Source organism: Octodon degus, unplaced genomic scaffold, assembly GCF_000260255.1.
Source record: "Octodon degus isolate 3935 unplaced genomic scaffold, OctDeg1.0 scaffold00003, whole genome shotgun sequence".
Lineage (NCBI taxonomy): Eukaryota > Metazoa > Chordata > Mammalia > Rodentia > Octodontidae > Octodon > Octodon degus.
In genome coordinates this window covers 36,829,701-36,852,676 of record NW_004524579.1, presented here as the reverse complement: position 1 = coordinate 36,852,676, position 22,976 = coordinate 36,829,701, and the positions used below count along the sequence as shown (strand labels likewise).

Below are 22,976 nucleotides of genomic sequence, written 5' to 3'. Positions count from 1 at the left end.
TTTTTGACCATAAAGAGCCAAAATGAAGAAAAGCTTCCGTCTGCCATCCTCTATGATTTGATTACACAGATAGATACCCTAAAACAAAAGAATTACTACCTTATGTGCCATTTGTTTTGAATTTGACACATTGAATTTACATATCTTAAGGATGTTCTAAAGACAATGCATGAGGCTTATGCTCTAGTCCTAGTTTTTAGGCCCATCTTCATTTAATTTTCCACACAATCCCATGCATTTCATGGGATCTGGACAGTTACCAACACAGGGACAAGGATATACTGTCCTGACATAAGCTAACAGAGACAACCAACATAACTACATCATCAACATGATAGCACAGAACAAACCAAAATTTCTTCTCCGTCCCTCCCTCCATCCTTCTCCCCCCACTCTCTCCCTTGCCGCCTCCCTCTTTGGTGGTCCACTTATTCATTCATGCAGCAGATATTCCTGGAGCAGTTATTCTGTGTTGGGCATTTCAAATGCTAAGGAAATGATTGTACATAAAGCAAGAATTCCTTTCCCAGTACTGCTGGGAGCTTCCAAGCTCTTGGGAGCAAGAGGCAGTAAAAAATAAGTGAATAAACAGAGATAAGTTTTATGAGTGAGGATAAAAAAAGAGATCCACACACAGTACAGGGTCTCTATGAGATGGTCAGGGGAAGCAGCTTGAGGGGACCTCTGAATAGATACCAGGGAGGCGGGAGGAAACAACCAGAGGAAGGAGTACCAGGTCCCGGGAGAGAAAGCACTGCCGCTGCAGCCTTCTGTAGGATGAACTGCGATGCAAGGGAATTCATGTGAAAACAACAGCTTCCTTCTACTCTCTTATGTTGGCTTTCGAAGATCTGGATTCTAAGGAGACTACCACTTGTCGGATAATCATCATAGCATATGCCACAGTCTAAGGCTGAAGGAATAGATTTCAAAATGCTGCCCCTAGCCTAAGACACCCATTCTCTTGCCTGCCTTGTAACCTGATGGGTGCTGACTAGATGTAGGTGGAGATGTCCTTTTCTAGGAGAATAATGCATGGAAGCCGAGTGATCATTATTTTCCTTACAGTCTTTCCTCTCTACAGGTAGTTAGTTCTCAGGATGAAGTAAAGGTCAGATTCAAATTCTCCTCCTGAAAAGCCTTCAACAATGTACCAGGACAAAAATGTCCACCCACTGAATCTTCTGAAGAGCATTACACTTACGTTTCCTAGATCAGAAACCAAGGTTAATTGTTTTCTCTTGAAAATCTGGCATCTCATTTTCTTTCATAGGAATTAACTTGTAAAATAAACCTATTTGAAACCCTATTGTGTAGGTGATGAGTTATCCACCAGCTGATGCCGGTGCTCCCGTGCAGTGTGGAAGATGTCAGTACATCTGGGTCCCAGGCCTGGTCTCATGCTTGATTTCAGAGTGTTTGATACATGAGGGATGATAGCAGCTTCCCTGTCTTTCTGGGAGGATTCTTGGGAGTTTTACGTCAGCTGGTTAAGAACTTATGCATGAGTGGGGTTTCATCCTAACAGCACGCACAGGTAGCACCCAAGGGTACTACTAAGGGCGGCGCCGTCAGAGAGAAAGCATACCGATTAACAGTAATGCTTCATTCAGCCTCCACAGAAAGGACCACCCTCCTCATAAATACGTATGAAGGCTGGCTCGCTCCCCTCTGTTTTGAGACAGGGTCTTGCAATGGAGCCCAAGCTGGCCTTGAACTCATAATCCTACTCCAGCCTGAGTGCTGGTAACAAGCATCTGCGACCATGTCTAGCTAGAGCTAATATTTTCAGAACTTGGGCAAAAGAGAAAAACTATAGGTACTGGATAATTAGAAAGACTCAACATCAGAGAAATAAATAAGCACTATCTGTAGACATAGGTGCTTGGGTGGAGGTGTTTATCTTCCCTCCGGAGATGCAAAATTGTGATCCCCGGGACTACTTCAGAATCCTCTGCCTAGATTCTGACTTCTGAAAGGGAACAACGAAACTCTACCAAACTGCCCCAGAAAGCTGCAAGGAGGCTGACCCTGTACTTAGGACCATCAGCGGGGGGGAAAAAACCCCCCAAAATTACAAAAGACCTATAATAAGTCCGTATCTCAGGCCTATATCAGAGGAGTTCACGTGAGGCCCACAGTTATCATAAGTGGGATGTACCCAGGCTAATAAATCAACTCTAAATACAAGTCAGGACTTACAAAAGCCCCAAGTAAGTCAGTGAAGATGAGAACACACACACACACACACACACACACACACACACACACACACACAGTCGCACATGTTAAACTGAAACAGTATTAAATCACCATTGAGACTTCACAGGCATACAAGATTTAATACCTCAGGACCAGAGGTAACAGAACAATCTGAAAGAGGCCACCAAGTGTTTTTGGAGTGGTGAGTGATGATGAAAGAATGATAAAAGAATGATATATGTCTAAAAACACAAAGCAAAATTTAAAAGACTAAATAGAAATTTAAACGTAGTTACTGAAGCAACAGACAAAATAAATTATAAATAAAACCTTAAGAAAGAATTAACTAGGTGAACTGAGTAAGAGCTCACTGTCTAGCAATGCACTCACACACTAGGGAGGGAGGGAGGGAGAAGGAGGAGGACGAGGACGAGGACGAGGAGGAGGACGAGAAAGAGGAGGACGAGGACGAGGAGGAGGAGGAGAAGGAAGAGGAGTATGACGAGGAGGAGAAGGAAGAGAAAGAGGAGGAAGGAGAGGAGGGGGAAGAGAAGGAGAAGGATAAGGAGGAGGATGAGGAGGAGGACGAGGAGGAGAAGGAGGATGAGGAGGAGAAGGAGGAGTACAAGGAGGAGAAGGAAGAGGAGGAGAAAGAGGAGGAGTACGAAGAGGAGGAGGATGAGGAGGAGGAGGAGGAAGAAGAGGAAAAGGAGGAGGAGTACGAAGAGGAGGAGGACGAGGAGGAGGAGAAGGAGGAGGACGAAGAGGAGGATGAGGAGGATGAGGAGGAGGGGGGAGAAGTATGAGGAGGAGGAGAAGTATGATGAGGAGGAGGACGAGGAGGAGGAGAAGGAGGACGAAGAGGAAGATGAGGAGGAGAAGGAGAAGGAGGAGAAGAGGATAAGGAAGAAGAAGACAAGAAGAGAATGAGAAGGACAGGGAAGAGACAAGATAGAAAAGTAACCAAATGCCTGGAGCTAAAAAGCCAGATAATCAGACAGTAGGAAAAATATAATATGTGAAGAAGTAACAACAGAGGAAAATATTATCTCCAAACCAAGAAATCTTGAGTTCAAAGCAGGATAAACAAAGAGAAAGCAGTGAAACTGCAGATCATGACAGATACACAGAAAAATTCAAAACCATCAGAAAAAAGATTTACCACTAGAAATGACAATTGTGGTAGCAAATGTCTCATTTTCAGTTACAAAGGCCACAGACACCTAAGACTATCTCCAAAGTACTGAAGGAAAATAACTCAGAATTCGTTATTATCTAAGGGCCAGTGAGGTAGCTCAGTGGACTAAGTGCCTGCTTAGTCAAGTGCGAGGACTAGGGTTCAATCCCCAGCACCACATGCTGCGCTGGCCTGCCCCTGTGTGCACTAAGCCGGCCACAGAGACCAGGCGTGGTGGTGCATACCTGCAATCCTAGTGCTGGGGAGGCTAAAATCAGGAGGATCACTAAGAGTTCAAGCTACGTAGAGAGGCCTTGCACCAAATACACTAAAAAAATTCTATACTCCATTAAACTTAACATTTAGGGGCCGGGGAGGTAGCTTAGTAGAATAAGCGCTTGCCTGGCAAGTGCAAGGGCCTGAGTTCAATCCCCAGTTCTGCCAAAAAATAAAATAAAACATAAAAAAATAAATTAATTAATTAATGGGAGCATGATTAGACAGAGTTGAAGACTAAGAGAGACCATCCTCAGCCTTGCTGGACATTAGACTCCTTGAGAAGGCTTTGTAAAACACAGACAGGTAATAGCTCCCCAGAGCTGTTGATTCAGGTCTGGACTGGGACTTGAAAATGTGCACTTTGTACAAGTTCCTGGGTGATGCTGGCGCCCTGACAACCACGACCTGTACTATGCACTTTATTAAGAAAACCCAGGTATTTTAAAAATACAAAAAAACAAACCAAACAAACAAACAAACAAACAAACAAAAAACCAAAACAAAAATGAAAAACAAAAAATGACCAAGCCTCCAAGGAAGTTTCAAATATCTGAATGAATATTGTAATATTCATTGACAATAATAGTCTCTGACTACAATGCAAAAAAATAGAAATAATATATGGATAGGTGAGACCCTCTCATAACTCTTAAACACTAAAAAGTAGACTCCAAATAATTCATAGTCAAGAAGAAAAATCATATGAAAATTGCCAAGTATTTAGAATATACCAAAAGCCAAATATCCACATTGTTAATAATCACCTAATCATACATACTCTTACTGAAAGCAGTATCACGAATAATAATAAAAAAGTAAACAAAGGTCTTTTATAACAGAAAAAGAGATCTTTCTTGAAAGTGAGTCTACCTGAACATATAAGGCTAAGTAATTTTAACACTTATAAGGACTGCAAGTGTTGGAGTGAAGGTAGGTGACTGACAAATGACTGAAGCAGTTGAAGTTTAAATGATCACATGAACCATTTTCTGCCACTGAAGATCACAGTGGTTCTCGAACTGAGCTCCTTTTCAGTGATGCAGAATGGAAAACACTGTGCTAAGAAACAGCTGTGACTGTACGTCCGAAACCAAGCCACTGCAAGACTTTCAAAGCTACACAGAAGAAAAAGTACATGACTGTTTGGGGAGCACTCTGAATAGGAAACAACCCCAAAATAGCTGAGCAAATCCAACAATTGTACCCAAAAGGTGGCTGAAGGGGTGTCAGTTATCAAGGTACATTTGTATTATGATATCTTCTAAGTTTTCATCTAAACAAATCTTCAGACCTTAAAATACTATTTTAGATCAGATCAAAATGACAAATTTAATATTTTAAATGTAACTATTGGACCCTTAGCTTTCTTTTTTTTCTGTATATAGTACAGGGTGTACAGGGTCTCACTACACAGATCCCACTCATAGTAATCTTCCTGTTTTCAGCTTCCTGAGGGCTGGCATTACAGGTGTGCACCACCATGCGCAGTTTCAGTGGGTCCCCGGGGGTAGGGCTGGCACAGCATGTGTGTGGCGGGGATCAAACTCCAGTCCCTGAGCTTTGCCTAAGCAGGCACTTTAGTCCACTGAGCTATGTGGCCAGCCCTCAAATTAATTTCCATCATTTTTATTTTTCTCTGTCTTTTTCCCTCTTTCTTGTTTTTCTCTTTCTTTCTTTCTTTCTTTTTTTTTTTTTTTGGCAGGGGGTTACTGGGGATTGAACTCAGGGCCTTGTGCTTGCCAGAAGATGTTTATCCTGCTGAGCTACCTCCCCAGCCCCCATTATTGCACGAAAGAATAAAATGTAGTTCCTTTTTTTTTTTCTTTCTGTCTTTTAGAGGATTCTTTTGGGGACAGTTCTGGGGATGGAACCTAGAACCTCATATATACTAGGTAAGTACTGTACCATGATGGTATACTCTTAGCCCACAATCTTTTAAATGGCCTCCAAATGTACAATGTTTTTACTGAACCTGGGGCTTTTCCTATAATTTCAAATTATCTCAGTGCATGCCTTTAGCTAGGGCAAAAGCTACTAGGATATGGTACGTGTAGTTCCATCCTGCAGAACCATCCATAGGGTTCCACAAGAGGACTCTCTCTCCTTCCGTGAACACAGTGTGTGGAAGCATCCTCAGAGGTCACTGCACGTAAGTCAGAATGGACTCTTCCTACTTGGCAGGGATGAGAAAGCCAACGGGTCAGCAGAGTTAAGACTGACTCTGCCAGCAGCCTAAGGAAGCAACCTCATCAGAAAGGCCTGCAGATAATTAAGCTTGAGAGATTTGAATGCACATATTTATTAGCTTTGGCCTAAAGAAATGACAATACAAATACATTAACTGATTTTTCTTCATATAAGGGAGGAGATTTTGATTGTAGTTTTCAGTTATCTTTTTACAAAGGAGAAGAAACACGTCTAACTGTGTGCTCCCTTTATCAAACCACTTCTACCCCCTTTATTGTGAAAAGGCACATAGAGCCACACCTAGAGATGGTCAGGACACAGGAAGAATGTCAATGTACTTGACTGCATCAGGTCCTTGGCATAATATAATCAGAACACACAAGAAACACATGTTTATGTAACGAAAATTTATACCAAAGAATCAGAAATGGAGAATACTGACCGGACCAGTGATGGCTGGGTTCTGCAGTCTTGGGTCTTCCCATTGGGTTATTTTGCTATCTGAAATGTTAAAAAAGAAAGAAAAAGGTTACTTCAAATCTATTCTATATAAAGTATGTTTTAGAAAGAACTATTTCTGGATTCTTCAAAAGTTGTCTGCTCCCCTATTCTGGGCCCCTGGGTTAGAAAGCAACTAGACTTTACATGGTAAATTTCTCACATACTGTTTAGTTCAAAATACTCAATCAAAAATGCACAACTAAAGTGAAACCATATATCTGCCCTGGTTTTGGCAAGCAATCTGCTGTCATTTTAATTATAAACCCCTGTCCTTCCAAGGATTTATAATTTGATCTTGATTTTTCATTTAATTAAAAAAAGGCCTCTGTGCCTCAGAAGGTTAACAAACACACAGGATTTTTTGTCATTTCAAATATTTTTTTATTTGCTTAGGGTGTTGAAAAACTGCTTTCAATTAGGAATCCTGCACTGAACAGATGAATAATCCACTACATGCGTCACTCACACACACACAAAAATCAAAGCAACTATGGCAGTCCAAAAGACAAGAATTAGACACAGCCAGCGAAAACTCCAGAGAAATACTTCCTTGCTGGCGAGGCTGACAGAGGGGATTTTCCTTCTTCCAAGTGAATCAAGGAGAACATGACTGCTCAGTGCTCCCTACACTGCAGCTCATCCAGGTGACAACACACAACAGCTGCCCCGGGTCACTAGAGGTTTATAATTGTGCCTACAGGAGGAGATGCCAGGGGTCCCTCTGTCTGTGTTGGAGGGCCAGGGCTAAACAGGTTCCTATGAAAGATATAGGCAGGCCAGGCTAGAGGAGATGGGTCTTCCAAGTTGGTCAAAAAAGGGGAGAAGGGGAAGAAAACTGCCTAAAAAGTAACCCTGCACACTCTTACTCTGAAACCGGGCTGGCAATAACCAATAAGTTCAGCTTTGATAACCAAAGGTCTGGTCTTACTTTAACTAAATCAGAAATAAAGTGGAAAGAAAAGCTCCTTGGGTACAAGATCAGTCAAGAATCTTTTGTTTTCATGGTGGCAGAACATTTACGTGAAGTTTCAACTGTTTTTGAGAACCCCAGTGGAAGCAAAAGGCATTTTGGGGTCCTTTACCTTGAAAACATTAGACTTTCAAAAGTAAAGCTTGCGAATGTGATGGAAAATAAAAACCAAGCAAATAAAGAATGCAAAATATACCTCAGTAAAAATGGTGACTTAAAATACCAACTTGGATTGAAACTGTGTTAGCTAGATTTTATCATCGAAACAGAATATAAATTTTCTATTTCTAACACTTGAGGACTCCCAAATCTTCCAAATGATTCCCAAACCAGACCTGAACTGCAAGCTCCATCCTACACATCCACCTGTAGCTGGATTCTCACAGCAAACCAGAAGACTATCACCACAAACTGTTCCTACGACCGCCTCTTCCATTTCAGCTGTATCACAATCCATTCACTGTTCGAATTAGGACCCAGGCCTCACCACAATGCCCTGCTGGACACTGAACTGTCCCTCCCTCCTAGACTTCTTACTGGGGTATTCACCTTTCTCCTTGATTATTATCTATGCTTCTCTGGCCCTGGTCTTATCCAACCCTATGCAAAACTTTTTTTTTTTTTTTTTTTTGCAGAACCCAGTATTGAACTCAGGCCCTTATGCTTGCCAGGCAAGTGCTTATTCTACTGAGCTATCTCCCCGGCCCCCTCAAAACTTTCTTGACAACTCTGCCAAAAGGATCTTCATAAAGTTCCCATCTGACTATGGCCATTCCTCTCTGGAAAATCCCTTTCGAGCTCTACACTGCTTACAGAGTAAACCAGAGGTCCCTCATCTGCAAGACACCCTATGACTTGGCCTGGGTGCCACACCAGCCTTGTCTGCACACCAGTTAGGTGGAACATGGTGGCCTTTCTTTGAACACAGCCTAGTGTGCACAAAGTTGTACACCTGCTGCTCTTTGTTGGGCCTGCCAGGCACAATGCTTCTTGGGTTTGAAACTTATCTGCAAGAGAACCCTTTCTGTACCACGCTTGCCAGCTTCCCTCACATAGCATCCAAATAACTGGTTTACACTGCTGACAACAGCTAAGGTGTCTTCTTTCCTGTCACTCCATGTGGATGTAAGCCCCTTGAAGACAGGAGCTGTGTGTCAACTATCTTGCTACCACTTGACATTGGTTCTGGTATATAACAGGAGCTCAGTATGTTACCTTTTCAATGACTGAGTTAAGCTGATGGTGAAAAAATTCCTTTAAAGCAGAACCTTCCAGAACCATTCAAGTTTCTGTGTGGTTAAAATAAAGATCAATTTTGAAGCTAAGTGTTGTCAATACATGAATGAATGGTGGCCAGTAACACATTTTTAAGAATTTTTGAGTCTAAACTTGCTTTTCTTCTTTAAGACATTATATTTCAAGTAAAAAGGCAAAAAAGAAGTAGAAGGATGAGAAACTCAGCCCATTTAGCCACTACTATCAGGGCTGGCAAGAATCTTGGCAGAAAAGACCTACCCAAGAATCACTGGAATTCCTTTTCTTTTAATTTTTGTATTTAAGATGCCTGTGGTCAATTACTCAGCTGCTGGGTATATGTGGTCTTAAGAAGCATGATATCCTTCTCATGAGGGCTAGATATTCCTTTCCAGTTCTTCCCTGAAGTTTTTATGCCAGGCCCAAGAGATAGGTGCTAATTGATGAATGTCAACCAAATGGAACAAAAATGAACTGAAGACTAGAATTAAACACTGGTTGTTCCTGAAATACAGTCTTTAAGGTTGAATGCTGTTAATCTTGAAAATATCTAACTTATCAAGAAGAATTAAATAATTACTTAAAGGCCAAGTGCATACATGTCGCAGCTATGTTGGAAGACAGCATGGCTCTGAACAGCTTATAAATTGATTGTGGGTGTGATGCAGTGGTACCCAGAAGGTGACCTCTATCCTGCAGATATTATGACAGCAAAATTCTGAAGGTAAGAGAATCCCTAGATATTATCTGTCAGGTACCTGAGTTTATTTTGGAAAATATCTGTTGCCCCCACAAAGCCTGTGAACAATGTAGGGATTTTATACTTGCAGACTAGACTTGGGAGGAAAGGTAAATGAGCTCATTTGTTGACATGAGCTCCGCTTTATCATTTTCCATCAAGTAAACCTTGGCAAACTAGCGACTGCGCAGACATGCAAGATTAAAAGCTAATGGGGTTTAACAGATCCTTCAAACAGGTCTTTTTCTTAAATGGTTTTTGGCACCTCATTTTTTCTCTGTTAAAGAGGAACATTCAATATGGTTGTACAAAGGAAAAATAGATCTTAACCTGCAGATCCATGATGATAAATGTGTTTGTAAAGTTCAGAGCCATTAGGCTCTCGATATGGTCTTTCTGGAGTAATGGATGGGTCAGAAGTCAGGAGCAGCGGGCATCCAGCAAGCATCGGCCTCTGCCACCTCCTGGTGAGCAGGGTGGCGGGGAGCTGCTGCTTCTCAGACAGGTGCTCTCCACCCCACTCAAGCACAGCGGCTCTGAGACTATCACCCTGGCACTCCATGACCCACCTTAAAGATCCCATTTACTGAGCATCTACCAAATCCTCTGGGAGGTCCACCAAGCCCTAGGGAAACTGCACAGTTTTAGTTTCTAGTGTACAGCAGTGGACCTCTTTGTGTTAGCAATGTTCTTCCTTTTAACTCCTGGGTACATTAAGAACGAAGTCCTTTCCAGGTTGACCTTAGGCCATGAACCAGAACAAGCAACTGTGAGTGAAATCCTTGTGAGTCACAGAACAAGGCAGTGTTACTGCTTAAGAAATTGTTTTAATGAAATGATCAGTATTACTTACATTTTTCTTTGAAAACTGAGAAGAAAAACCAGAAACTTTTTTTAAAATGGAAAAAATCGGTATGACTTTTCCTTGGTTTTAGCAAATTCTTTGAAAAGTAGTATTGTAAATATACCGAGGGGAAAGTGGTGTATACACATGCATTTTAAAGCATTTGAAGTAACATTATGCTTACTGTAAAGTTCTAGAAATTATGCAAATGAGAATGATTTTCTGATCAAAGGTGAAAACTAAGCCTGTGTGTCTTGAAATAGCAGATTTAACTCCAAAGGCAGCCCTCTGCCCCTTACAACAGACTTCTGCTTTTGGTTTAATTCTGAATTGTTGGGGCATGTTGCTTAATTCAATTTATATTAGCCCTGCAACCAGGGATGGTGACCCTGTTGGAGCTTTCAATGGTAACCAACAGTCTGCTGTGGTACGTGTGTCATAAACTTGCCTTACACTTATGGGCCTGGGAGCAAGGTCTCCTTGACACGCAACTGGGGCTCGAGTACTCTCCGGAAGGGTACCATGCCTGAGCCAGGCAAGCGCTATATATCTAAGGATTCCTTGTGGCCAGACTTCTCAGCAAATATCTCATTAATATGCTTTTGTTTAGCTCTGAAAATGTGGGTAAACCTGGAGACCACCTCTTGTTTATGAGCCAGATGAAAACAAAAACTGAAATGCTACCAAACAGCACACATCATTTAAACTTCACATTTACTTGAAGTCTTAACACATCTTTTCAGAAATTTTAGGCACTATAAAAATATGATCCCATGAAGAACATGTCACATCAAAAGGCAAAAAAGAAAGAAAATGAGAAAAAAAAACCCATCAGCTAAAAGCAAACATTTATTAGTGTAATTTTTAGTTGAAATGAGAAACCACACATTTATTCATAGGGGCTGGAGCAACTGTCTTCAGCAAATACACTACAATTTTAAGAAAACAATTGTATATATTATTAGTGTGTTGGGTGCAAGGGAACATGCTATGAATAGAAAATAAGGTCAGAATAAGTGTCTTGCCATAAGACCTTTGAAGGCACTGTTCTGAAAACTTACGTACAGCTAAATGCACTGTTCACAGAGATTTGTTTTGACTAAATCATTGCCTCTAATCTTATTTTCTATTTCCAGAGTGTATTTAATAAAAGCGCAAATATCAAGGGACGGTCAACCAAAAATTTTTTTTAAAAAATTATAAAAAAAAGTTAATAAGTCACAAGATCAAATTGGGCGAAAGCTTGATGGGCTACTGGAAAGCAAGCTCAGGGGAAAGGCACAGTACCGTACGAGGGCACTGACTCTCTGGGGTCATTCTCTCCACATACCACCTGGCTGCCTGGACAAAGAGTGAAACGACAAAGCTTTCACTATAGTAATTGAATCCCCCTCCTGCTCCCGTTCCCCAGCAACACCTGTGTGTCCAGCGCGGCGCCTACTTACTATGGTCAATGTAAAACGTGCGGCCATCCAGATGGATTCTTTCTTCCCAGCCAGGCTGGTATTCAGCGAAGGGGAGCGGAGAGAGCAAACATTAGTTAGCATGTCTACTACTATCACAGGTACTGTTTAAAGTATCAAGGGAACTTTCCTTAATGCTTCTCCTAAGGTACAGCTTTACAATAAACATAGATGGTACCGGTGACCCCCGATACTATTTACCCATACTCATACGTCCCCTATCTCAGATGCATTCCCCGTGTGATGAACAGCAAACGGGTGCTACCTGAAAAACTCCACACAGAACCTCAGCACACATGGAAGTTGAGTTTGCAAAGCTTATTTGGTTAAATAAATAGTACTACAGTGAGGGAGGAGGAGCAAGGCAAGTGAATATAAGCATGCTAGACACAGTGGCTCTATGTTAAGTGGCAACACACCACCACACTGGTATGCTCTGCCTTTAATTCTCACTATTCAAACTCAGGAACTGTTACATCCAGTGGGTCTGGGATCTTGGGTCCCCAGACTCACTGTGGCTGAGTTTGTCTCTCTCTCTGATGCAGAAAGAGCAGGAAGAAGGAGAGCAAAAGACCAGTGCAAAGTAAAAGTAATTTTATTGTAGGTCTTGTAAGAGGTGAAGAGCCACTACTGGGGAGCAGTGGGGCCCACTGCTGGGCAGCACTGAATCTGGAGCTGCGATCCTGTTTTATGGGACAGGGGCCCCAGCTCCACCTCCTGAGGGGCAAAATTGGTTGACTGGATACTGGGCTTTTTGCTAATGGAGAGGCTCTTCTGCTTAAAAGACAACACAGACACACTCACACACATGCATCCCATTTAAAATTAGTCTTAGCATCCAGCTTTGGTCCCTACCCTCCCACTTTCTTTATGGGCAGGTTGTGCAGGAGGATGCACAATGAGATTTCTCTCAAAATTCATTTGGACCAAAGAACTCCACTCCCCAAAAGAAAACAAACTGGTAAAACATTAGATTTATAAATAGTCATCCACCAGGGAGAAAAAACTCAAAATATTTGCAGGTTAAGTGACTTCCTGTGATTACTTATGTCTTTTTTTTTTTTTTTTTCTCCCACACTGTTGTCAGTATTTTTGTTTCCATGACTAACTCAACAAATGGATGGAACTCAGTGGCTGGTAATTTGTAAATGTGTGCTGTTTAAACCATCACCCACAGGGAACACCTCTTACGTGTCCTAGTTTGAAGTCTACCTTCCATTAAGTGGTTAGCAGTTCAGAAACTTCATTTTTCAAGTGCTGGTGTCACATACACTGCAGTGCAGTCTTGGAATCCCAGCACAAATTCTACCTTATTAACAAACACAGACCAAGGAGACCCCAGAAGCTTGTAGAAGAAGCTTGGAGAAGGAGAAGACTCATAGGCCCTCTCCATCAACACTGGGTGGATAAAAGAATGAGCACCTTCAGCCCATTCCATGCACTCCAGTATACTCACAGGAAGTGGGCCAAGGTCATTGGGGTTTAGAGATGCCTTTGACCGCATATGTACTGGAAATTTCAGGCGTGGGTCTTCCTGCAAGAAAAATGTTAAAGACAGAAGACATTAAGAGGGACTGTGTGTGCAGTTGTGGGTTCCTTCCCTGCTTGAGATGTTGCAACGAAGTTGTTTGCGCACAGTGTACAGGAAGGATCTCATCTCTATGTTTTTACAGAAAGCCTAGCTATCTCTCAAGTCTCTTCCCTTTACCTTGGGCTTAGTGAAGGAAAAGGGTATAAATATTTAAAGAGAAGGTCAATTAGCTCCCCCAGACTTTGAAAAGGTGACAGAGGAAAGGGTCCTCCCAGCGATTTACCATGGAAACCACAACAAAAGTGCCAGTGGTGCCCTTGCTGTACTCCAGATGGGAGCGGACAAGGCTTTGTAAATGCCCCTCTGGGTTCTGATACGTAGGCACAGCACCCCACTTGTGCTGAGTCCTTCTGCTCCTTCCTAAGCTAGGCAGGGGCTCTGGATCTGGTCTGCTGCCAAGTCATGTGGTTGCTCCTGAGAAGTTGTTTGCACACAGTGTACAGGAAGGATCCCATCTCTATGTTCTGTAGGAATTCTTGTACTCAACTATGGAGCTTTACTGAGGTTCTCACCGAGTCCTGCACACTGGCTTCTCATTTATACTTTAATATAAAAATTTATAGGACTTAAGTGATATGCCTCATAAAATACTACAGAGAACCAAGGAAAGAAATATGTACTTATACCAGGAATCAAACTCAGGACTTCATACTTGCCAAGCAGGTGCTTATACTGTTGAGCTATCTCCCCAAGCCCTTTTGTTTCTTTACATGAAAAGAAGTATCAGAAATAATACAAATTTGGCCATAATGAGGACGTAGAGTCTGGGAGCTGCCCCCATGAAAATATGATGTAATATGGATAATCCATATATTTAATCTCAAAAGATTAAAAAATAAAACTTTGAAAAATATGAGAAAAATATGTCAATTAGAATAACATATTATCTGCCCCAAAAACAAACATTTAAGACATCTGATGCCTACTTAATGCAATTATTTTCCAGCCTCTGCTGCTGTCAAGTTTCTAACAAGTTTTGTTTCAACAATTCCTTGAGTCAACAGCATACTGTTGTACCCATGGATAAATTTTGGGAAATGATAAAAGAAAAAATATCACAAAAATAAAATTAACCTTTGCTTTCTGTTAACTACTGTAAACTTTTAATTGAAGAAATAAATCATCTTAGCAGTTTGTAATGAATGTTGATCCTGAATCTAATCTATACTTAAAACTCTGAGAAGTGGTACAAAGTGAGTCCAATAATCTACAGTACAGTGAACAAATACAGTAAAGAAATACATTAAATATTTAGATAATCTGGTAAACATTTTTGATTGGCTAACTATAGATAGAGGAAAAGTTTTTTTTTTTTTTTTAAATGAATTTAAGACGGGGTCTACAGGGTGTATAGTGTCTCACTACACACCTCGGACTTGTAATGATTCACCTGTTTTAGGCTTCGCAAGTGCTGGGATTACAGGTGCGTGCCACCACACCCAGTCTCAATCGCCATCTGAGCATGCCCTGGGGGCGGGGCTGGCACAGCACTCCAGGGATTGAACCCTGGCTGCTGTGCTCTGCCTAAGCGGGCGCCTTAGCCCACTGAGCTGTCTGGTTGGCCCTAGAGGAAATGTTTAAAAGCATCAAAATGCACAAAAGCTGCCCACTCAATTCTAACTCTAGGCAAGACCAGGTAAGAGCACAGCTATCAAGAGACCTTTGGTGCCCCGTGTAGCCAATGACCACACCAGGTTTAGAGAAAGCACCTGGACAGCCGCTGCCCAAAAGGAGGCAGGGAATATGCAAGGTCAGCGGTGTTTTAGAATTACAGTCAATCATGCATCTTTGGTAAAACTCTGGTGATTCAGAGAGACAGAGAAAAAAAAGCTAAGATTAAAGAAGAGGCATAGGGAATGGGGCTAACAAGAAATATGGCAAAAGTTCAGTTTCACTGGTGTGCTAACATGGGCTTGCACAGGGCTTCACAGGATGGAAGGGCCAGAGGCCCCTAGGAGGGCATATCATTTTATTTTACCAACATCTATCAAAATAATGATAGCTGCTGCCATAAACCACACCCTGACGGCTCTCTGGTGGCTGCCGAAATCACTATGAGTCCCCTAAACCACCCAAGGAGGTCGGTCGGCATCCTCACAGCTGATGCCATTGGACCATGGGGGTGAACCTATGGCATGCGTGCCGCAGCTGCCTATGTTACCACTGACAGCTCTAAAAGGTTCACCATCCCTGCAGCAGGAGGGGGCTGTCAAGGACTAGAGGTAGTTATGGACTACTTTAGGACTATGTTGCATAGGATATGAATTTCAATGAATGCAATATGGAAACATACTTGGTTGCTTTTCCCCTTACTCATCCTAGTAAGGACAATGGATAATCAATTTATTCTCTTAATTAGTCAAAAAAATTGAACTGAGTGTATAAAGATGAGTATTTTCTAAAAAGGATTTCCTAATTTAAAAAAATGTAAAATATGAGAATATTGATTGATTTTTTAAAAACAGCAGTGCTTTATCCTTTTTACTTTCAATCCAGGAAGAGACTAGCAATCATGGCTAGTCTCCAATCAATTTTATTATCTTGAACTTGAGTAGAAATGCGAAGCTGCAACCTGACTAAGGTATAACCCTTTTTTTCTTCCAAAACTATGCTTTGAGCCACTCCATGGCAAGCTGGCAGTCTCTAGCACTCATTCTCTGCCAGCCTGACTCAAGTGGGGACAAAACAAAGCCATTAAAAAAAAAGAAGTATGCAATGGAGTACTACTCGGCCGTAAAGAACAAACCTGAGACACTTCTAGGTGAGAGGACGCAACTTGAGACCACACTTAAAGGTGAATTAACTCAGACTCGCACGGGGAAACACGGCATTGTCTCCCTGGTGTGGGAAACTGGAAGAGCGGATGAGGAGCAAAATGTGTAACAGGTATTGGGAAGGGGGAAGGAATTGTTCAAGAAGGAGAAACTAGGGTGGGGGGCAGGGGAAAGGAAGGAAGGGGAAAGGGAAAAATACAAGGTAGTTATACTATTAGTGTTTCTTAGTTCATTGAAAAGTTTGTGTTCCAATCATTTGGAGAATTTCTGATGCCACATTTTATACTCTGACTAACCACTTTGAGCACAACAATATGCAATGTATGAACTACTGTTATTCTATCATTTTGTTATGAAATTTTATTTTAATTTTTCCATAAAATTAAATGAAGGTGGCTAGGCATTCATTTCCAAACAGACTACAGGCATGCTGTGTGCCTCCTTTGTATAGAGATAAATGGGTCTTACGAATGCAGCTGGAATGGAAGCTTACTCTATCGACATGCAGAGGGAAATGGCCTGAATGTCTCCTACTTCTGGTTAGTATAAGAATCAACAGCATCCAAGCTGAAACAGGAAGCATTATTTTCTTCATTCTTAACCTGCCCTACCTGTTTGGTTCTTTTACTATTTTAATGTTCAAGCCTAAAGCATCTAGCTGTAAGCTGCCTTCACATTTATTGTTTCTAAAAACTAAGCAAACCCACAAAACCAACCTGAAACAGATTTTAAACCCGAACGGCTCCCCACTCCTCCATACTTCTGTCGAGAGGCACACGCAATCTAGAGAGCGTCTTCCACGCTGAGATTCTGGGCAAGCCTCTGTTTACAGGAGATAACACAGCTGCGGCAGCACATGTGAGTTTACTTAGAAGGGCAGCAACTTGGGGGATTTCCAGCTGTTGCCTCTGGGATCTTCAATAGTAGCAGTTGCTGCAGCAGCCGCCACAATAAAATGTTTTTACAACTGAAACTTCTAGAGCGAGTAAGTCAGTAACAAGTATCTGGGTAGAAAGGACTCCTAAAAGTTAAAACTGGGTTTCATTCAACAACAATGCTGGGCATAAGGAAAGCCAGTGCTATTTAAAATAAAATCTGCCCAGTTGCAATTACACTGCAGTTGTGGCGTGAAAGGCTGTGAAAAGGTTAGGGGATTTGATTACTAAGCTAGTTCAAATTACTCAAATCGTAGCTTATGTTGGCAAGCCACAGTGGCTCCGTACGCTAATCCATCTATGTTTGAATATTTATCCCATTTCTGAGGCTCTGATTTCTGGCTGAGCATATGAAAGTACAGCAGCAGTATGGGAAGGGGGAACACCTGTAGGGCAGTCACAGGTTCTTTGCCAATGGCAAAAAAAGACCTAAAATCAATCTTTGTTACTCTATTTTGCAAAGAGCTGCCTGTTTCTCATTCTTATCTGGCCCACAAACCTGTAATATGATCTCAGACTAAAAGGTGAGTCAGACAAACCTCTGTGTCATTAGATGCTTTAGAAGTAGTTATCAGTTTACCAAATGAATGTCATCAGATCTCAATGATAAGTGTTCTTGGCAGGTCAGTAAATTCCTTTACTACAAATAGGAAGAGCTTTTAGAGAGGTGCTCAGTAAGGAGTGTTTGGAAATGTGGGGAGCATTTTTGGTTATCAGTGTGTTGGTGAAGCAGGTGATGGCAGCTATTAACATTCACTGCTAGGAGCCAAGGATGTGAAACATTCTGCAGGAGAAGGCCTGGGCAGGCGGCCCCAAGGGCCAGGAATGCCCTCATGGGTCGGGACGTACATGCTGCATCACGGTCCCTAGGATCTAAGGGAGCAGCCTCCGAATAATTCTCAAGGAACAAGATTAACATTCCTGAAGGACCAAGTATAAATGACTGCCCATATCACCTAAGTATGGGTTTTCTCCTTAACATATATTGCTGTCCCAGGAACTATCTGGACATACAAGGGGTCCATCACTAGAAAGGAGAATTTAAACTGCAAGTTCATATTTGATCCCACACTGACAAACTTGGGCCTGGGACAAATGTCTAAAACTTAACTGGGTTTCATATAACATCAGTTCTAATAAGTGGCACAAATGATGGGCCTCAGCTAATCTGTGAGCTAACTCTACCTAGACAATTGGATGGGGAAACAAACAACCTGAAGCATCCAAACAAGCCAATGATAACAGAACCCATTTGAGTTCAGTTGTAGGCCTAGAGATTATACATTAGAGAAATACCAGCAGACTTTTAAAAGAACTATATGTTACCTTGAAAAAGCCACCACTGATTCAGCTAAAAAAATATCTGACAGAGGAATATAAAGATACACATATTCACCTTCATTTCATCTCATTTTGCCCTAGTTAGCATAACACACAGACCTTTTCTCACTCATGATTTAGGAGCACAGAGAAGTGCAGCAGGACAGGAAAGATAGTTTTTGACAAAATACTGAGAAGAGCGATCAGGTTTTATAACCAAGTCATTCAATACATTTCAACCAAGTCATACAATACACAAAGGAATGAAAATGTTTAACCAATAAAAAAAGTGACAAATCAAATAAGGGAGGTCTGTCAATAAAGATGCAAAGAGAAATGGGTAAAGGCAAAATATAGTTAGAAAAATTATAATTCCATATAACATGGCAACAGCATGAGATGCGAGGTAGTAACATCAAAATCCTAGCAATGTGGAGTGCCTCCCGCTTTCCTACTTTGGCAGCTGCCAAAACGAGCCCTCTCCAGGAGTTCTGTGAGGCATGCGGGCCACACTGAGACCAGCACCCTGACCTCCGGGCTCTGTCCCCACGCAGCAGCCCATGAGCCCTAGACCCCCAGGAGTCGGCCTCCAGGCCACTCCTCTCCAAGAAATGAGCACTGAGGATGGGAAGCGAGAGAGTGATGCCAGACCTCCAGGTGAAATGGTGCCAAAGAAAAGCAGCAGCAGCCTTACCCATGTCGTAGTCTTTGTGTTATGGTCAATGAAGAAGGGCCGGCCGTTTGGAGCTATCCTCATTTCCCAGCCAGGTGGCAGGAAGCTCTGTGTGACTTTGTGTTGTGGTTTGGGGGAGTTGTAGGGTGATGGCTGTGGGGACTGTGGATTGGAAAGGGTATCTTTCACAGCCCGGCGTATGGGTGAATCCTTGGCACCCTAAGGAATAATAATGCGCATTAGAACTCTTCGCCATGTGCTATTCCACTGGGTCAAAATGTATCTGGGTACCATAAAACGCTCCTCCGTAGAGATGGACACAGTAGGAGCTCCTAAAAACCCTCTTCACTCATTTTCTTTTAAATCAGTCTAGCTTTATATTTTTCTGTTTGTCTACAACATACTCCTTGGTTGTTGGTTAAACACACAATATTAAATACTTAGAACTACCAATATTTGGTAGCCACTGGGTATGTATCAGAAACACAACAGTATTAATATGATTATATAAATACACAATACTATATTAAGCATTAGGAATAGGGATTTTACAGAGTGGAGAAAATGTGTCCTTGCTCTTAACGAGCTCACAGTCTAATAAAGAACAGATTGGCAAATTTTAGAGCACAGAAACTAAAACCTCCAATGATTAAGGTAACTGCCTGGCATGATGTAGTTGTTACCCGAAACATTTACATTAGAGTCTGCAAAAGCAATCACCTATTCCTGCTTAGCAGCAACTTGACCAAAGCAAGAAAGAACCCACAGCCACCGCTAGGGCACAGTCAGGTTTAGAACTTCAAATGTTTACTCTCTGGCTATTTTAACTCTGACATTTGTGATGTTCAGGATCGGCACTAAAACAACACAAACAGAAGAGCGCACAAGCAGATGTCCAGCAATGATTTAAGGATAAAGATATGCATCAGAGACATGAACGCTCATACAATGAAAGTTCCTAAGGTCAACGAAAAAAAAAAATGATCAAAGCAACAGCTATGTTTAAAACTCAATATAAGCACTGGTATTGGAAAGAGTTATTATGCAGCTCTAATGAGATAACAGGCAATAAGGAGCAAAACACAACAAGAATGGGAAAGTTCTGAAAAGAGAGTGCCCACATCCAGCACGGGTTACCACGCACGGCGTCAGCCACATGAGAATGAAATTGTGAGAGTCCCGGATGTTATCTGGGCTAGACAGAGAAGCACGCGGGGAGTCTGCACAGAGCAACCCTCACCAGAACACACGACTGATCAGAGGGGAGGTGGCTGCAGAACTGGAGTCCACATTACGAGAGAAGAGAGAAAGAATGAGGAGAAGCCACAGGACAGAGGTGACCCTGGGTAGATGTGGTAGCCTTCTCACCTCCAGTGGGGCAGATAAAGTTACTGTTGGCGAGCTGAGGCTACGAGGCCGGCGGATCTGAGGCTCGATTAGGTGGTTGTTACTGTTTGTGGCTGATCCAGAGGCACCATCTTCTGCAAGCTATTTTGAAGGCAAAAACAAGTTAGCTTCGTATGAGGATCTGTGTGTGTGTGTGTGTGTGTGTGTGTGTGTGTGTGTGTGTGGTTAGGATGTGAACCCAAACAACACACACAGCAGTAATAAGAGGTCTGGCCTATTTAAAGCCTGGAGGAAATAATTAAACATAATAATGGGGGGAAAGGACGGGGAAACACATTCAAGAGATCAAAAATGAATCACTGGCCTGCGTAAAACAAACTTTGGAAAAAAGAGGGGCAGAAGCTATGCACTGGAGTAGGCTCCACTCTGAAAATACCTTTCACATCACACTTGAAAAACATGTGACCAAGGTCTGGGGTATAGCTCAGGTGTAAAGTGCTAACCTAACAAATTCAAACCCCAGCAGCGCGCGCGCGCACACACACACACACACACACGTACACACACACTCACACACACACACCCAAAGTGAAACAAAACAAAACAAAATAAGAAATTAAAATGTATCCAAGGCCAAACTGGTTTGAAGACCAAGTCTTCCAAAGGCAAGTATTACACTTAAAAGAATGCATGTGGTTCTTCAACAACTTTTTAAAACGTGAGTCCTTCTGAGCAGTGCATAAGCATTGGGAATAACAGGATGTAGGTCAGATCCACCCGGGCTGCTGCAGCCTGTGGTTCTAGGTTGGACGGCAATCTTCATACCTGCATGATTGGTCGAGTCCAAGTTGTGGTTCGATTGTTATGATTGACATAGTATGTACGTCCCTTAGCATCTTTTCTTTCTTCCCAGCCTGAAGGTAGGCCCGGCGTGGTATGTACATAGGCCACTGATGGCTGTTTGTGCAAGAAATCATTATTATTTAACAACTAGCATTGTTTCCTGATTAGCTTAAAAAAGTTACATACACCTAGATAATTATAATTTACGGACAAAGTAGGTTACAGAAAACATTTCAACGAGTATCTCAAAGACACCAATAGAGCTCCAGGAGCTTCAACTCTACTAAGATGAATTTCACAGCTGCAGGACCCACATTCTTAACTCACCTCTCAGACCCTGAGCTCTTAAACAGAGTCATTGTTAAGGTGACGGGAAGGAGAGAGAAAAATATGACAATCTGTTCTAACATATGACAATCTGTTACTAAATGTCATTACCAAACCATGTAGAGCTGAAAGGTATTTCAAATTGCAATGTTGCTGTCCATGAGGAAAATCTCTGGATACTTTTCTTTCATCAAACCACAGAGATGCTTCTCTAGTTTGGTCCTATATTCTTCCATCAACTCAGGGGCCCCATACACAGCAGCTCTTACGGCGAAATAAAAACCAAACCAAAAGTTCCTCTACGTTGGCGCTATCACTCCCAAAGTAACACAGAACCCTGAGGAGCCCCGGCAGGTCTGTGTGCCCCAGCCTGGCTACCTGATGAGAAGTCCCATAGAGCCTTGCAGCTTAGCCCAGGCTAGGGATACAGAGTCCATCTGTGAGGTGGCCTAACAAACCACATGTGGTTTGGAGGAAGAATTCCTAAGATACTTTTGCTTGTAAGAAGTAGTTTGAGAAATACAGCACAGATGGAGAAAGGCAGGGCCAACAAGGATGGGTCATGAGGTGAGGAGATGCACAGAGCCAGGCTCCTGGGAGACTGTGAAAGGAACGGGCACCCGGTTATTGAATATTGATGGGACTATTCAATAAGAGCAGAAACATTAGCTAACAAGCGCCCAGGTGGGACTCTGCTGCTCTGCCCTCCCTGAGCCCCAGGTGTCCTAGCAGGCATACTCTCTCTGGATCAGACTTAGGCTGCACAGCTCTTACCCAACTGCTTCCTCTTGTATCCCACCTTTTCTGGTCACTATTACCAATGTGCCTTGATAGAGAACGTTTCAGGCCAGAGCCGTTTGGTGGATCTGAGGAAAGCTTGCATAAGTTTGCTACAAGGAGATTATATTCAAAAAAGCATCTAAGGAGGCTCTGGAGTCTGCTTCACAAGCTTAACATCACACTCCAAAGAAAAATTAACATCATAATTATCTGGGAAGCCACTGACTCACTGGTGAGTTCTAAACCATGTTTACCAAGCAAGGGAAGATTATCTGTAAGATACTTTGATACCTTTCGGCTAAAAACATTGTGACTGTTTTCTTGACATTTTCCCAGATAAGTCCTAAGGGTGCTCCCCAGAAAATTCCAGAACTGACCCCAAGGCCTCCTGAATCTGGGAAGATTCAATAAAAGCAGAAACGCTAGCTGGCAGCCTCCATCCCTTCACAACCACAGAGTCAGATGGATTAGTGAACAGCCTGAACAAGCTCTTCCTCCTTTACAGCACCAATACAAAGGTCTGCCTTCAAGCTACCTCTACCTGAACACCTACGCTGACCAACCGCATGAGCGACCTGAGCCAGAACCTGCGTCAGCTGTCTGTCAGCATTTGTGACAAAGGATGTGCTATGGTTTGACCTACTATGGCTTAGTCAAAAATGTTCTGATTCAGTGGAATACTAAGTGGATTTATTACTTTTATTCCTCCTTGCTGAGTTATTTTGTGGGGAAAGGCAATTTGATATGCTCTCAGGATACCCAGTTCCAGA

At 42.3% G+C, this 22,976-nt stretch overlaps 1 protein-coding gene across 15 annotated transcripts in view; it reads right to left on the bottom strand.

Annotated features, from left to right (window-relative positions):
* The window catches only part of Nedd4l (neural precursor cell expressed, developmentally down-regulated 4-like, E3 ubiquitin protein ligase), a 342,174-nt gene that overhangs the window by 32,726 nt on the left and 286,472 nt on the right, over positions 1-22,976 (bottom strand). For 6 of the 15 annotated variants that reach the window (XM_023715286.1, XM_023715300.1, XM_023715299.1 and 3 more), the window contains 7 exons: positions 21,082-21,213; positions 20,278-20,397; positions 18,931-19,128; positions 13,073-13,150; positions 11,599-11,653; positions 11,441-11,494; positions 6,288-6,346 (listed from right to left, as the gene is read on the bottom strand). In XM_023715286.1, the coding sequence (XP_023571054.1) occupies positions 6,288-6,346; positions 11,441-11,494; positions 11,599-11,653; positions 13,073-13,150; positions 18,931-19,128; positions 20,278-20,397; positions 21,082-21,213 (696 nt within the window). The remainder of the gene's footprint in view (positions 1-6,287; positions 6,347-11,440; positions 11,495-11,598; positions 11,654-13,072; positions 13,151-18,930; positions 19,129-20,277; positions 20,398-21,081; positions 21,214-22,976) is intronic. The other 9 variants (XM_023715293.1, XM_004623689.3, XM_004623692.3 and 6 more) reach the window with 5 other exon arrangements.